This window comes from Eretmochelys imbricata, chromosome 5, assembly GCF_965152235.1.
Source record: "Eretmochelys imbricata isolate rEreImb1 chromosome 5, rEreImb1.hap1, whole genome shotgun sequence".
Taxonomy (NCBI): Eukaryota; Metazoa; Chordata; order Testudines; family Cheloniidae; genus Eretmochelys; species Eretmochelys imbricata.
Window position 1 is genome coordinate 121,554,008 of NC_135576.1, and position 17,297 is coordinate 121,571,304.

General features: G+C 41.4%; 1 protein-coding gene across 1 annotated transcript in view; it reads right to left on the reverse strand.

Moving 5' to 3' along the window:
• Nucleotides 1–8,701: 8,701 nt before the first annotated feature.
• LOC144265411 (paralemmin-1-like) overlaps nt 8,702–17,297 on the reverse strand; it is a 123,645-nt gene continuing 115,049 nt past the window's right edge. Inside the window, exons 6-7 of the mRNA XM_077818052.1 lie at nt 14,308–14,409; nt 8,702–9,447 (exon numbers count right to left, since the gene is read on the reverse strand). Of these exons, the coding sequence (XP_077674178.1) occupies nt 8,702–9,447; nt 14,308–14,409 (848 nt within the window). The remainder of the gene's footprint in view (nt 9,448–14,307; nt 14,410–17,297) is intronic.

Here is a 17,297-nt window from a genome sequence, read left to right on the forward strand (position 1 = left end):
GGAGGGCGAGGAAGGCAAGGATTGTAGTTGTAGTGGTGGGGAATAAGAGGGGGGATTACTTTAAATTGCAGGGCTTAGGTGCTGTATTCTAAAGTTATATCAAGAAGGCCGAAAGCATGCGGAGAAGGCACCTCCTGAGCAGTTTTATAAGTCTAAATACATAAAACGTGGTGTTGAGAATAAAACAAGGGGTTGGGTTTTCATCTAAAAATATGGTGGACACTCTCATGGTAAAGGACAGTCTACTGATTTTGACACTGCCCAAGTCCTATTACTGTTTATTCTTGGGACTTAAATATATTGTATGGAGAACTTTCCCTGGTCAGGAAATTGACTTGTGATGTATTGGCTCACTGCTGAAAATCGAGCCTTTATCTTCCACAAACAGGGAAATGCTATGTGATCTTACAACCAATAGGGTCTATGGAGTTTCAGGCAAAGTATCTTGTGAGAAAGAAAAGGGAAAAGGAAAATGACACAATAACAGGCATGATGAGTTAATTCTGTGGTGAAGCATCAAAGAGAAGGAGCAGGAGCAGCGGCAGGGCACAAGAGGGGAGAAAGAAACCACCAAGGTGGGGTTAGTACTTTAATTCTTTTAGTGAGCGAGGCTGCTCCGCTGCAATATGTCCTGGAGATCACAGAGCGTCGTGAAGAGTAGGAGTTAGAGAGAAACACAGCACAAAGACACAGAGGTAGGTGCAGTGGAAAGGCAGATTTATTTACTAGTAATACTGTACAGAGAAAAAAAGAGAGAAGCCACAGTTACAGCCTGGCTGTTGCTGGCAGTGTTCTTGGTTTATTTTTTGTTCTCTCTTTTTTTTTTTTAAATCTGAAGAAAACATAACAGTCAAAAAAGTACACTTCAGGTTACAAAGTACAGCAGCTATCCCAGCAATTCTAATCCAGTGTTAGCACAACAGTTCCCCCCCCAAACGAAATGGGATTTTATTTACATTTGCTCACAAAGAAAGTGGGCAACTAAAGCTTTGGGGGGGGGAAAGGGGGGAAGCTCATCCACAACCTACATTCACCATAAAAGCTGCATTTGACACAACATTTTCTTGGACCCCTGAAATAATAATTGGCGTGGGGGGGAGGGGAGAAGCAGGAAACACGGGTTTGTCCTTGTTCTGACCTGGCATTGCTCGTCTGCCCTTAGACGCAGTTGTCACTGAAAAGGAAAAAGCTTTTAAATGGATTTGTGTCCTGCCTCTGCCTATAAGCAGTGCCTGCATCCTTAACTATAAAGCACACGACAAAGTTAGAGCCCTGATTCAGAAAAGCACTTAAGACTTAAGCAGGTGCTGAACTTTAAACACGTCCTTAAGCCCGTCCCTATTCTGCAATGAGCTTGAGCATGTGCTTAAGTCTTAAGCACTCTGCTGAATTGAGATGGTTGCATAGATCTTCTCTGTTGCAAAGCTGACAGCAGTGGTAATCATTTATAGTACTGGTACTTGTTAGAATCAGTGACTGGGTTTGGGAGCAGGGCCTTTCACAAATTGGATCAGTCAGTGATGGATTTTAAGTTCTACTTTTGAGCCTTCCTTTAGACTGACAATATCTGCAGAACTTTCCAAGGCACAGTCTGGGGCCAGATTTTTCTCTGATTTACAGTGGGTGGCATTAATATGTTGACATTCAATACACCAGGGTATTGGTCTGTACCATGTGATTTATGGCATTCTCTATATTAAGAATGAGTAACAATGGCAAGATTTTAATGGTAACCACTGTACCGTTCATGCTTGCACACCCATGGATGTCAAAGGGATTGTATATGTGTAGCTGAGGGCAGAATTTACCCAAATGGCATTTAAGGCTTTGTCTACATTAGCACTTTTGTTGGTAAAACTTTTGTCAGTCAGGGGTGTGAAAAAACTCCCCCCGGACTGACATACGTTTAATTGATAAAAGCGTTGGTGTGGACAGCACTATGCCGGCAGGAGACGCTCTCCTGCCACCATAGCTACTGTCGCTCACTGGGGGTGGTTTAATCTCTCTTGTCGACATAGAGCGGCTACACAGGAGACCTTACTGCAGTGGTACAGCTGTGCCTCTGTAAGGTCTGTAGTGTAGACACAGCCTGATGATGTTGGAAATATCTAAGTACTAGGGATGGGCTCACATCATTTTGTCTTATTCAGGACTCACTTGAACAGCATAGGGGTTGACTTTTCAACTCTTAACTTATTAGGCTCTCACTTTGCTTGGAGGAGACTGTGAACAGAGAAGGGGGCAGGGAAGAGGAGGAACAACGGAGGAGAGTGACAGACAGAGAGAGTGGGAAAAAAGAGCAGAGATAGTGAGGGGAAATAGTCTAATGGAAAATCCCCAACTCTCTCTCTCTCAATATTTTATAGAATGCTTTTGTGTGTATTTTACAGGCCACCATTATATGGCAGCTTAGCTTTTTAGCTGCGCTCAGGGAGATGAAGGAGTTCTTCTAACCTTGATACATAGCACAGACTTCCTGTCAGCTAGAAGAACATGTCTTAGGTCTCGTCTCTACTAGACAAGTAAACCAGTTTCACTAAATCAATGTAAGAATCAGTCTAGTTAAAGCAGTGCAAATACCTGCAGTAGACAGTTACGCCAGTTTAACTCTTGCTTATATCTGTATAACTTAAAGTCCCAATCCTGCAAGCATTTATGCAAGTGCTTAAATTTTATTCCTGTGAGGAATCTTATTGAACTAAAGGGGACCGCTTGTGCGCTTGAAGTCATGCCTGTGGGTAAGTCTTTAGGTCTTGGGACCTGTTGGGTAGCTTTTTAGGATCAGGGCCCAAGTCAGTAATTTACCAGTGTAAATTAAATTGATACAGGAAAAGATTAAATTGGTATTAGTGCATCCAAATTGGGGTTTGCACTGGTTTGGATCAATTTTTAAATAGATTTAGTTAAACTGGTACACTTTCTCATGTAGACAAGATCTTAAAAAATCTGAATCATCCTTTTGTGGGTTTAAGTAGCAGGAAAAGCAGATTTACAAATAAAACCTTCTTGTGCAATTGCAAGAAAGGGTTTAGAAAAGTCTAAATTCTCATAGGCCAGGAAGGCTGCCCGCTCCTGCTAGACAGGTCCCCTCTGAGGGGGACTGGCATAACAGTAAGATTGCTGAACTGCAGACCTTCTTGAACCAAACATGTATCTTGATAAAAGCTTCTTTTCCAGAAAAGAACAACAAAAATAGGGAACACAGAGGTAGGCTGGGGTGGGGTGAAAACAGAGTTTATCTGAAAACTTGTGTGTTCAGCATTTTTGTCTGTCCTTTCAAATACAAGTGGGATATTTTTAAGATCTGATGCATTCCCCTCAATATATACAAGCTGAATATTATCATATGTTTATATTACATGATGGATTTACACTCTTTTCGGTTTAAATGATAATCCATTCATAGTTTAAAGCTTATAGTTTATAGAATCCATAGTATACAACTTTCTGGTTTACGTACAATACTTAAAGTCTAACACTGTGTCTTTTATTGAGTTCCATTGCCACTGACGGATCATTGAAACTCAGTGCTAAAAGTTTTGACTGACACCAAAATATCTGACAGGCATAGTCTAGCAACTCCTGAATTTGTCGTTATATAGAGACAACTCGTCAAAATTTATGGGATTTTGAAAATTCAATATTCAAAAAACAAATGGGAAAAATCAATATTTTTCTGAATGATTTCCCCCCAATTTTCGTGGTCAACGTTTTTCAAGTTTTTGACATTTGGTAAATGTCAAATTTGGTAAAATGGGGAAAAATTGAAAAAAAATCACATCTTTTTTGCCCTTTTCTCACTCTTTAATAACAGGTAGTTATTAACTGCTATGAGGGCTCACCAGACACAAAATATGAGGTTGTAAAACATCTCTTTAATCTAGTTGTCGAAGACCTGGGGTCAAATTTGTCTATGGTATAAGTTTATTGACTTCATTGGGTTTATAACAGTCCCATAATATTTACTAGATTCTTCCCAACATTTCTCTTAAAAAGAATTGTGGACCTGCTTTCAGATCTAAGGGTGAGGTTTTCTCTACAAAAGATCCCAAGAAGGATTATCATGAAAAAAATTCCAAGAGACTCTGTATCATGGGTGTGACCATATTCTGAAATTCAATCCCCATTCTGGATCTGTATTTCCTTATAAAAATATGATTCCTTAAAAAAATACACAAATGTAAAATACTACATTTTCTATTATATTGTCTGTTATTTTCAGAATATGCAACTTGAATGTTAGACTAAATGAAGAGGTAATGCACCCCTCATTAAGAACCCTTCATTTCGCAAGCACCTTTGTATGTGCTCCCACTAAGTCACTTGCTCACAGTTTATTTTTCTTTTCAGTATTGGGATAACCTCTGAGCCATTGGTTAACTTGGATAGAATGGGGAGAAACTGTCTGAAGAGTCTTCAGTAAAGTTCTAGCGGGTGCTAGCTCAACATTACAAGTGCAATGGTCGCAATGTCATATAGCGCTACTGAATCAGGACCTGATCCTACGAGATGGTGAGGGCCAGTTTTTGTCAATGGGAGTTGTACCACACAACACATCTCAGGATCACACCATCAATGCAATGCATAAAACTGGAGTGAGTACACAAATAATGCCCAGACTACACCCTGTGGTAATCTTTTAGGCCCTGAGCCTGAAAACACTTACGCACGTAAGTAATTTTACTACTGCAAGGAGTTCCATTGATTAAAAGGGGACTCCTCATGGAAAAGTTAAGTGCATGCCTGTATGTTTTCAGGATTGGGGCCTTATATTGCACCTCTATGGACTGGACTCCAGTCACTTAATTGAGAAGGGCTTGTATACTCTAATAGGGCTATGGGGATTGAAAGATAATGTTGTGTTTTATACAGCTTTGGAATACAGCCTGCAGTGTTGGGAAAAAACCAAAAAGAAGAAGAAAAATTAAAAGAGTGCTAAGGCAAACTGTCAAATGGCACATCTTGCCTCTTTTGTCATTCATTTAGATAACATCACAAAGGCAGACCAGAAGAGTTCTGTAAACATATAGCATACAGTACATCAGCCACAGGAAATAAAAAAAGAAAACAACCCTGTAATTCTTTCCTTTCTGTATTGATGTCCTTATAATTAAAGGAATTGCCTGGCCACTAAGAATAATGTGTTCCATGATTTTGTATGTTTTTTCTTCGTTTTTAAAAAAAGTTGCAGTGATTTGCCAGACAATAGTCCCTTGATGAAAACTAGGCATGACATGAAAAGTAAATCTGTAGAAATTTAGAAAATATAAAATATAAAAGAGTTTCACAGGCGATTTTTTTGTTTGTTGGTTTTGTCTTTTTTCTCAGCCTAGGAAAAGACACACTGGAAAGTTAGTATGGTTTTTTGTTTTTCTTACAAAAGTTAAGGCAAACAGTTTATTGTGGCAAAATGTTGTCACAGAACCATTTCCAACACTGTTTGTTTGTTTGTAAATATCTTTTCGTGCTGAAATTGAAAATGAACACAAGCTTCTTAAGTTAACCAGAGACAGGGAGCTTGTTTAAAACAAAACAGAAAACTCCCATCATGATCCTTATGAAGTCTCAAGATGAAATATATCTCTGCTTCTTTCATAAAGTGGACCCTTTGCTCTGTGTCTGATTGTGCACATATTTCCGCAGGCTACAGAATATCTAGGGGTGGAGGGAAATAAACCTCGTCTGAAGTTCGAAGAAGCCATGGAAACCCTATTTACATTCATTAGCCTATGTTAACGTGTTTTACTTCTCAATATAGGCTGCAGTTTAATGAAAAGAGCTTAAAATGAAAAATCTAACATCCAGATGATGTTGTGAGATTTGCTAAATAAGACAATGCTAAGAACTAAAAATATTAGGGCCAGCTGGGGTAAATCGGTATAGCTGAAGATCTGGCCCTATGAGTTTAGAGGGAACATTTTTTTCTCTTTTTCTTTTTTCTTCTTTATTCCCCTCAGACAGGGAACCAGTTTTGGTCCAGAAGTAAAAAACCTTTCTAAATTATCTACAGAAAAGCCATGGCTTTTCTACTTTAACACTGGCCTATTAACCATGATGTCCACACGAATGAATGCAATACAACTGGCTTTTAGGGGCATTAAATATTAGTTGGCAATAACTGAAGAATAGCTTTTTGGCAGTATGAGAAAGAAAAGTCTAAGGCTTGTGCTCTGCTTCTAACCAATAAAGACTCACTTCTCTATTTCTTATATACCTGTAGCTCCCACTGACTATGGACTAGATGACCTCCTGAGGTCCCTTCCAGCTCTGATATTCTAATGATTCTATGTGATTATGACAATGCACTAGACCTGGGGTACATGCATGTCCCAGTGTGTCTGGACTTTCAAGGGAATCACTTCCCAGGTAATGGGCACAGGAGGATCATGTGATGAGGGAGCATGTGACTAAAGATGCCTGCAGGGAGGTATAAGGACAGCCTATATGAGTTCCTAGTGAGACTTGAGAATGATTAGCACCTCTGAAAAATGAAGCTGTAAGGTTTCCACGACAGAAAAGTTAGCCACCAGTCATGCTGATGTAAACATGGGATCACCACAACTTTTTTTCTGATAAAAATGACCTGTTAATCATGCAAGCTTGATGGAAATCTGGAGTAATACTTTGCAGAATTCCAACAATTCAATTAGGTTATGATCCATGTACTCACTGAGGTTAATGGGCGTCCAACAAACTTTACATCAGGCCTGTGGTATATTCCCAGTACCAGCAGTGAATATGTCAGCTAGTATGATTTCAGCGGGAGTCATGTGTATGTGGCTATCATTTGCTAGTCTCCACTTGCCTTTCACTAAGGGTCAACTGGATAGCTGTGAAAGGTTATGTAACAGGTTGGAATAGCATAAGCAGTCCATTTTTTTCTTTTCTTTTCTTTTCCTTTCCTTTCCTTTTTTTTGTATGTCTCATATAATAGCTACCACAAACAAGTGTTTCTTACTGGCACAGAAAGAAAAGAGTTCAGAGCAAGAACTGTTTAATCAGATGTTTAGAACAAATAGTTAATGCAGTAAAAACACCATCCAAGAAAGAGTAGAAATATCATAGAAGCCACCTCAGCCTGGAAAGAGGGGGGGTTTTTTTGGTCGTTTTTTCTTTTTTCCCCTTCTTTTATTTTGCGGGGAAGTCTCGTAATTTCAAAGATACTTTGACATAATCATCATGATTGAAAATATTTAACCACCAAAAATTATAGGTGCTACTTTTGCTCTCGCTTGTACTGAGGTAAATCAGGAGTAGCTCCCCTGAAGTCAATGGAGTTACACTGGTGTAAAACCAGTGAAAGTTAGGTCAGAATCAGGGCCATGGTCTTGCCATGAAAAAGTTGACTTCTTTTCCACTGTAGAGAGTGGAATCTAAAAGCCAAGACTTTTCGAACCAATTAGTGATTTTGGATGCATCAGTGTTTTCAATTCTCTATTTGAGATGCTTGAGAAGGGTCTGAATTTTCAGAGGGCAGGTGAACAGTTTTTGAAAATCAAGCTGCTTTAAGGGGCCTCAAATAGAGCACACGCACCCCGCCCCCCAAAAATGAGGCATCCAAAATCACTAGACACTTTTGGAAATCTTGGCCTAATCAACATAATCCTTCCTTCTGAAATATCTACTCAAGTAAAGCTCCAATGTATTTCCATGGGAACCTTGCCTGAGTATGGACGGTTGATTGGGTCCTAGGTCTGTACAAGTATAGGTTTACTTTGATTATACGTATCGAGAAATGCTTCTTTGAAAGGAAGTACGAAGTGAGAACCCGCACTTTCTCCCATTGAGGTCCACGGGTGCTTTGCCACTGACTTCACTGGGAGCAAGATCAGACAGTAAAATGTTTCATGTTCGAAGGAAACATAAAAATAGTATCTCTCATATGCCGGTGTTCAGCTGAAAAATCTCATAAATAAACATAGGAAGAGTTACTGAAAGGCAAGTAATTAAATCAGTAACTACATTTCACTTGTGGTGACAGCTGGATGTTTTTGATGTCAAGGTAATTTCCACTGTAATTTAAGGAGATAAAGTAGATGCACAATACTGTAATCTGGAAGATTTACATAAGGCAAAATCATCATTTGTGATTTGGTAGAAAGAATAATTAAGGTCCACTTTTGGTTTTACCAATAAGCAGAAATAGCCTATGGCATCTTTTGACACCACAAAGTGAACTCCAAAGTTAATATAAAACAAAATTATGCAAACATTTTGAGAAGGGTGTGTCTGAGTTTTAGCAAATTAAAATGATAAAATGATCTATGGCTCCTTCCACCCCCGCAAAAAAATCTATAAAATAATGTTAAAATATGATTTTTTTAAGGCTCTCATACCTGGCTACTGTGAAATTCAGACTCCCACAAAACACCGGGAATCTGATCAAACCTGCCGGATATATAAAGTAAAATATAAAAAGTGTTCTCTTTATATATATATTTATATAAAATCAAATAAATATGAAAGCATTTGTTCACTTTCCCATTTCTCTCTCACTCTAAAAACTAAAAAACAAACAGTATGTTTGGTGGGAAAATAATATTTGTGTGTGCATCTTCCTAAAGAACTAGAAATCAAAGCAACCCATCTGCAAGGCAATGGAGGCATTCACTTCCAGTTCACAGTATTGCAGTTAGAAGTACAGTGAGGTCTAAGGAAGTGATGGAGCAGGTGCTGCTCAGAACAGGGAAGGAAGAAGCGGTCACATGATCATACAGCACTGACATCGCCTTTTCTTTTGTGTACCTGGGACTGGTTCCATGGGCAGACTTTCTTCTTTCCCCTCTGGAGAGGAGGGCTCTGTTGTGTCAGACACAGGCCTTCCGGAGACCAGTTCGGCTGCATTTCCATCCATGGTAGATACGTCAGTCACGGTCTTCTCGCGCAAGGACTTCTCATCATCTTCATCTATGAGGACCAGTTCTGCCTTGATAGTTTCATCATAGCCCAGCACTTTTTTTGTCTCCTCTTCATCATCGATGTTTTGGTAACCCATAAAAATCATTGTCACTGGTTGATCCATGCTGGCCTCTGGGACTTCATCTCCAGAGATTTTTGCTTGGTGTTGAGGATTCCCAGAATTCCCCTTGCTAGGTGTATGTACCATTTCTAATTTTGCCTCTTTGAAGAGCATTTGTTCCTTCACATGGCTAAGGTTTCCATCTGCTATCACATTCCTGGCTGACACAGTCATTTCATACCCTCCTCTTACACTTGATTGTCCAGCTTTCTGTATAAGTTCACCTACATCCTTTGAGCTTAATTTATGAACTCCATTTTCTACCACTGTGCTTCCAGAGTGAACCTCATAGACTACCTTGGTACCATCATCATAGACTTTGAATCCTCTTTGATGGGTCCCCTCTGGGCCAATAGGCGAGGCAGAGAGAATCTTGGTCTCTCCGGTCTGTTTGTCTTTCTCCACATTAATTTCCATGGCGTACAAAGCTTGAATGAAAACAAGAGAGGAAGTGCATGTTACAACAAAAAAAGCCAGTGAACTGTTAATTGCCAAACAGACAGAGAAAACTACTGTGCCCGTTTCCTACGAAGCTATTTCTAAAGAGCCAAGCATTCTACGTTAGAAGTGAGGTGCATACTGCGAACAGAACTGGTTATTACAATACCGTACTTTATGTAACTGGATGCTAGGCATGCCTGCTGTAAACTAGAGATACTCTTCCAACTAAATCTGTGCAGAAGTGGTTCTGGTCAATTAGAAGCGTGAAGATCATTTAGGTTAAGTGGGCTCATGGTGTACTTTTGACAAAATGAGATGACAACATGCAGGTCTACCACAGCCTTTCATCTTTGCGCTTGCCTCAGGTTCCAAGAAGAATTGATCTCAAAGCTCCTGACGTTCTCCCGCTCCTACCATCCAGCCCATAAACAGCTGTTAGCAAATTTTGTTTGGGAAGGAATAAAATGCCCCTGACAGCTTGTTTTATTACTGAATATTTACTCCTACAAATGCCTTTCATCCATAGCTCTCAAAGCACTTTACAAAGCTTGGTAGTTATCATTATCCTCTGCTACGCAGATGAGGCACAGATCACATAAATGACACACCCAGCTCACACTGCAGGTCAATGGCAGAACTAAGAACAGAACTCTGATTTCCTGGCTTCCCGTCCAGCCCTCTGTCCACTGGATCAGTAAGAACTTAAGGAAGTAAGGTGTGTTTTTAACATTTTAATCTTAATGAAAAGTATCTATCTATCTATATCTATATATATCTATATCTCTCTCAAAAGCATAGACATACCCAAGCTGATTCTTCTTATGGGCTCCTAAAGATTGTTTTCAAAGGGGAGACAGTATAGGGGTGAACTTGATTTCAAAAATGGACCAAATAAAGATAATAGGTAATAGATGCACCTGAATTCCAGACTAACAAGGAAAACATTCCCCGACATGAAAGAGTTAAGAAAGGTGCAGTAACAACAAGAGCATTGTGATCACCACGCAGTGGGGTAGACAGGCAGCCCGCACACAACTTATCCTTCATTCTAAGATCGTGGTGCAAACTCTAGAGCTCAATTTTCAAGGTACAATTGTAAAGGTCTCTCAGCTTGTCTGAATGTAACTGTCTATTTAAGTGCTCCTTATATAAAGATGAAAACATTTTGTCTCCTTAGAAGGTACGAACACACAATTAATTGCAGTCGCCATGGTGGGAGTTGTCGCCAGCTGTTGTGAAACTTACCATACTGTCTCATGAAAATTCCAATTCAGTGGACCACAACAAAATTATGAGGATTTCTCTTACTAGGGGAGACCGTTACTTATTGGTGAATACAAAAAAAACCCCAACCCCACGTAAATTGTTACACTGTCTATTAGCAGTGCTGCATTTTCTAGGAGGGCTATTCAATACCATCCATATACATTTTTCTTGAAAATAGTGGTAATATTAAAATTACCCCAGTGAGGTTTCAATTCTCCCTACTCCCTCACCATATTATCAAGCTTATGTGTCGCTTCCTAGGGCCAAACTCTGTCATAAGCATAGGGAGCATATAATATTGTGCATAATGGACCTCTCTCTGCCTATCTAGAGAAATCCACTTCTGCGTTAAACACTTTTAAGATGCTTGGAGCTATGCACCATGCATCTGAGATTCCAGCCAGCAAAATTCTGAGCAGCCACAGTGAAGGTTTTCGATATCCCTGCTGACTTTAAAAAGTGGGACAGTCCCATTTTATTTGTTTGTATGTACTGATTTACACCTCAGTGCTTGGTCAGTTTTCTCCCACCCTCTTCTTGAGTTCCCCCATGCTTTTGCTCACAAAGACAAGAGCTGAGTTTAAGGGGGTGGGGAGGGGCTGCTAGTTCTTGCTCCTGCTACATGGGACCCCTTGAGTCAGGCAATTAGTGGCTCACCAGCCTGCTGCCTTCCAAGTTCACCTTTCTGTCCAGTGCCCAGCAGGTAAGCAAGACATCTGTCTGAAACAGGAATTCCTATAGCTTATTGACAGGAAAAAGCATGACTGCCTGTCTCTACCCGGTTGGTGCCCTTATGAATTGCTAGATTAGCGTGCATGCCAAGGGGACCTGCTGTGGAGTGCACTTCACTGCTTCTCCAAGCAGGAGGAGTGCAGTGTGGTCCTATTCATTTGCCCGCAATGTCATTCAGGGATCATGCCCTGCTGCTTGTGCCATGACTGGATGTGTGGAATAAGAGGCCCCTACAATAGCTTCCTGCACTTGTGTACAAGTACAGCAGAGGGCTGGGCGGCAGTTAGCTCTGAGCATTTAAAGCAGAACCTTGGTTTGTATTCTTTGTTGCTATTTAATTGACTGATTGGTTTTAGTGTCTCCACATGTATCATTCGGGGTAATACATGACAAGTAGCATGTTTCTGTCGTTTGGGTTGTCCCCATTTTGGGATCTCTGAGACTCGTGTTTCTAAAGTCTCATCTGAATAGTTGTTACTTGAACCTTAAATCCAAGATACAGAGACATTAAGATGATTAAACAAGAGAAGAAGAACCCCACTCTTACTGCACAGGACCTTGCTTGTTTTTGCCTGTGATTTCTGTGAGGAAGTGTCATCTAGGGGCTAGGATCTGGGGCTAGGAGTCAGAACCTCAGGGTTCCAGTCCTGGTTCTGCCCTGACTTGGTTTCTGATATCGGGAAAGTCACCCGACCACTCTGAAACACTCAGGCTCCTAGTGACCAAACACTTCAGCCCTCAGTAATGTAAAAGTTGTTGTCATTTTCAAATGGTGTTTCTGTTTAAGCTGCGAGGCAGTTCATAGTGTTTAATGCAGATCAAGGGTGTGATTTTTCAAGGCTTCCATCTGCGGAACACCCAAATGAAGTCAATGGGAGTTGCTCCTATGGCATGCTTGAGGACTGGTGCCCGCATCTGTATCTGACCTTGCAGGACTCAGAGGCTCCACACTTTTGGAATAAGGACTCCAGAAATACAAATAAGTACCGACTTGTCCACATGTAGAAAGAGTTGCAAGATGCATCCCTTTGTCCAGATGTCCACTCTTGATGTACAATGATCTCCTAGGCATTTAGGGTCAGAGTTTCAAAACTAGTTGGAAGGAAGGAAGGAAGGAACTGTTTTCCCACTGCTCATCTGTGTTAGAAAGTTAACATAGATGTGGTTATACCCTTAAGTATTAAGACACTGACTTGGGAGCTTATTGTCATTGTTAAGTATTGATTTCAGAATGTTACACCTGGGACTCTTACATTAGTTAGCTCTTACTCACAGAAGTAGTGCCAATGACTTGATTAAAATTACTCCTATGAGTAAATGCACATTGATATAAACAAATATTCCACAGTTGGACCCTTTATAAGCAGATCCTTGCTGAAATGTATTGCCATGGGAAAAGCAGAACAGGAGAAATTTGCTAATCTTTGCTTTTGTTAATCTATTTGCGGATGAAATGGGAATCTAGTATAATACCTCCAAAAGTTGTTGAAAAATAAAGCATGTGATTAATTTTTGTCTTTGCAGTTCTTGTCAAACAGCAAAAAGCACGACTTATTAATACGGTTGGAAATTGGTTGATAGTGAAGCGTTGAAAGTACAAAAGTATCTGAAGACGAGAGCCTGCATTACTGTAAGTACACTTTCTGTACAAGTCTAATTACAATGTAACCTGATTTAGTATTTCATAAGAACAACATCCCAGAGTACATCTTATGGAGTACTGTTTCTACCTGTTACATGGCCTTTAAAACATGGCTATCAAGTCTGTCACTTTTTAAAAAGATGTTCTCAACAATCTTTAATCATGCAATAAAACAAAGCTTATGTTAAATAGTCTTTGACTGTATGTGCTGCTTGCCCTATCCGTTAAGCTGTTTCAGTGCATGGAGTCCAGTTATCAAAGAAATACACAAGCAGGCCGAGCTTTTGGGTTATGTTATGGAGGACAGCAGAGATGACTCTTTTCGTGTTTTTGACACAATGGAGCTAGAAAAACACAGGCAAATGGGATGTATCAATTTCTGTCTAACGCAGGTCAGATTTAGCACTGGGATGTGCTGTCTGGGCGCCTTGCAAAGAGGAACTCAATCAGATGAAGTGTCCCCATTTGTGGATAGCACCTCAAATCGACACACACTCTTGCTGCATGAAATAACTGGAATGCCAATGTATACAATCTTTCGTTATTGCTACTCTGTGATGGCAATGACGTACCGAGCGGCATGTTGGCATTAATGCATGCAGCATATGGTTTTGAATAGAACAGTATTGAAAATATAAATAAAATCAACATCTAGGATCTTGCTCATGAATTGCTCCAGTTTAGCAATACATTGAGGCTGAAATTCTGTAACCTCAGCCTGAAACCCAAAGGCGTGTAACATCTTTTATTGCCCCCTAAAGATTTAAGCATTGTACTGAAATAAACAGCTTCTTTCTGTTCTGTAAGGTTTTACACACATAGTGGGTTGTGTTTGTGTGTGTCTCATTCATCTCAATGGAAGTTGTGTGGGTGCAGGAAAGGTGTTATTATCATGGCCTAGATTCCATACATTTACATCAGCAGAGATGGAGAGAGAATCAAGCTTATTTAACGCCTCCATTAAAAAGATATCTGCCAAGTGTGCAATGCTGCTTTTTAGGACTCACGAAGTATGTAATATAAATAAATGACTTTGAAATTGCTCGCTGCTGTTCAAAGAGCCTTGACGTATTCACAGAATAAAAATCACGTGGCATTTAAACTATATCTGGGCACCAGTCCCGTTAAGGTTAATATAGATCTATAAATAAACAGAAGTTTGTGTCTACTGGATTGCTAATAGAATACAGATCTCCTTGCGACTTACCAGGTACCCTGCTTGATCCGTCCCACCCAGGAACTGGCTCTGCTGTTCGTGAATAGAGGGTTGGGAGTTCGGGGATCTGGGAGTAAATGTAATTTACTGCATCTAGTGTCAGAGAACAGAAAATACAGTTAGATAATGTTATGAGCCCGAGTGGCTTCATTGCTTAGACAGCAGAGTGTTAACTTATCAACCCAAACAATAGACATCAGAGCTTTGTACTGGATAATTGGATCAAAGTAAACAAAGTGCCAAGTCACAGTCATGTGACTGGTGTTCAGCAGACTAGCTGAGGTAGGAGGGAACATGTCCAGATGACTCAAACTTTGTGTCAGTTGCACACATCAAACTATTTGTCAGGCGCTTCTGGATTTTATCAGGTCAGTGACCTCAACAACAGAATGAACCCCGTGTAATGGGTAGAATAAAGGATGTTTTATAGAGAAATACTCATATAAAATGAAGTTTAAAAACTCTGGAGGTAACTGAGTGATCAAATGGCATGACAGGCCAGCTCCTTTATATCAGTTATTTGGCATATTACTTTTGTGTTTTATAGGTTGGTGAGCTGACATTTGGCTGAAGTTTAACATGTAAGGGAAATACTGTCTCCATGCTGGTTGATCCCATGCTTACTTGACATTCGGTGGGAATAGAATACCTTGCAGTTCCACAGTGCCACCTTTCATCCAAAGCCCTCTCGCCCTGAGTCAATAGGAGCCTAACTTTAAGCATTAACTTTAGTAGAACTACTCACATGCTTACGAATGGGCACATGATTCAGTATCTTGTTGAAATGGGACTTGAAAGTGGTCAACAAATATTGACTAAGACTCACAACAGCAGTGCTGGGAGGTAGACTAAGGGAAATACTTACCGATTCCTAAATTACACACAGATAGGTTAAGTGACTTGCCCAAGGTCGTGCTACCAGCCATGGTAGAGTCAGGAGCTCTCAGTCTCCTGCTCTAGAAACTTGTTTCCAGGTTAAACACACAAGACAAAGTAATTATTCAAGATGTTTGCATGCTAGGCAGAAGAAGAAAGACTAGATTTTGATTTCTGAAGCAATACTGAAGTATGATCACAAGGAGTATTTCCTTTGGTTTGTTAAATCAACTCCATATTTCCAGGCACAGGTGTTTGCCTCAATCTGCCTATCACTGCATTGATCCCTGGAAATCCTATAGTCTAGTGCAGGGGTGAACAAACTTTTTGGCCCGAGGGCCACATCGGCGTTACAAAACTGTATGGAGGGCTGGGGTAGGGAAGGCTGTGCCTCCCCAAACAGCCTGGCCCCCACCCCCTATCCACCCCCTGACTACCCCCCTCAGAACTCCTGACCCATCCAACCCCCTCTGCTCCTTGTCCCCAGACCATCCCCTCCCGGGACCCTTGCCCCTAACTGCCCCCCAGGACCCCACCCCCATCCAACCCCCCCTGCTCCCTGGGCCCTGACTGCCCCGACCCCTATCCACACCCCCATGCCCTGACAGCCCCCCCGGGACTCCCACACCTATCCAACCCCTCCGTTCCCCATCCCCTGACCCCCCACCCCCGAACCTCCACCCCATCCAATTGCCCCCTGCTCCCTGTCCACTCCCCAGGACCCTCTGCCCCTTATCCACCCCCTCACCATGCTGCTCAGAGCAGCAGGAGCTCACAGCCCCGCTGCCCGGCCAGAGCCAGCCATGCCACCTGTGCTGCCCAGCAGGAGTGGCGGGCCAGAGAGCTGGCGGTGCAGTGCACTGAGGCTGCGGGGGAGGGGGAACAGCAGGGGAGAGGCCGGGAGGTCGCCTCACCGGCCGGGAGCCCGGGGCAGGGCAGGGCGGTCCCGCAGGCCGGATGTGGCCCGCGGGCCGTAGTTTGCCCACCTCTGGACTAGTGAGTCCTAGTCCCCCAGAGAACAGTATGTATGGCCAGACTGGAGCGAGGCCCCCATGGATCTCAATTACAGAGACAGAGAATGATGTCTTTATTGCTATCTCCAGTCAGAACTGCACCTCCCTCACAGCCTCTGATAAAAAAATAAAGCTTGTCTAAGGCACACTACATTTACCCATCCCCACCACTGAAATGTGACATATAGAAACTGTTTCCTGGGATCCCTGATTTTCAGTCTCACTTTGTACTGCAAGGTGTTGGCATTATATATTTCATGATAACTTCTTGGTCCTGGTTTATTTCAATCAGAATGGTCCACCTCTGTCCATACATTGTGGAACTTTCCACCTTCCCTGGTGACATGTTCTATCTATCTGAGGTACTTAAATAGCCCTTCCTTACAGTAATATCTGAGTGCCTTACAGTCTTTAATGTATTTATACTCATAACACCTTTAGGAGCTAGGAAAGTGATACTATCCCCATTTATAGATGAGGCAATGAGACAGCGAGAGACTAAGTGACTTGGTCCTGGACAGACAGGAAGTCTGTGTCAGAGTAGGGAAATGAACCCAGGTCTACTGAGCCCCAGGCTATCACCCTAATCACTGGACCATCCTTCTGAGAGAAGCTCAGGAGCAAGACAAGGCAAATTTCTCTGCCACCCCGATCGGTTTTAGCAAAATTCTAATATTCACCAAATTTTATGGTAAATAAGAGATTCTGTTTTCTCTGTTCCCTCAAAACATAAATCTTCCAGTCCTTGGGGTTAAAAAATATAGATGTTGTTTCTTCTAAGTCTGGTGTATACTAGGTCTTGTTAAAACAATAAATACTGGAGGGGAAACAAATCTGCCTGTTTTGGTCTCTCCCATTGCTTGTAAACAGAAGAGATGGGAAGGTCTGTGCAGTGTGTGTGTCTGTGTGTGTGGACCCATGCAGGACAGGGAGAAATCAGGATTAAGAATTCATTCGGTGACTGCTTCATCTAGTTCTTTGTGCGCAAATGTGCACCTCACAAAACCCACCATCCCAACTGTTGGTAGTCTCAGTAAAAAGGTGAAGCAGAAAAGGGGCATGAAGACTGAATTACCCTCTGATCTCTGAAGC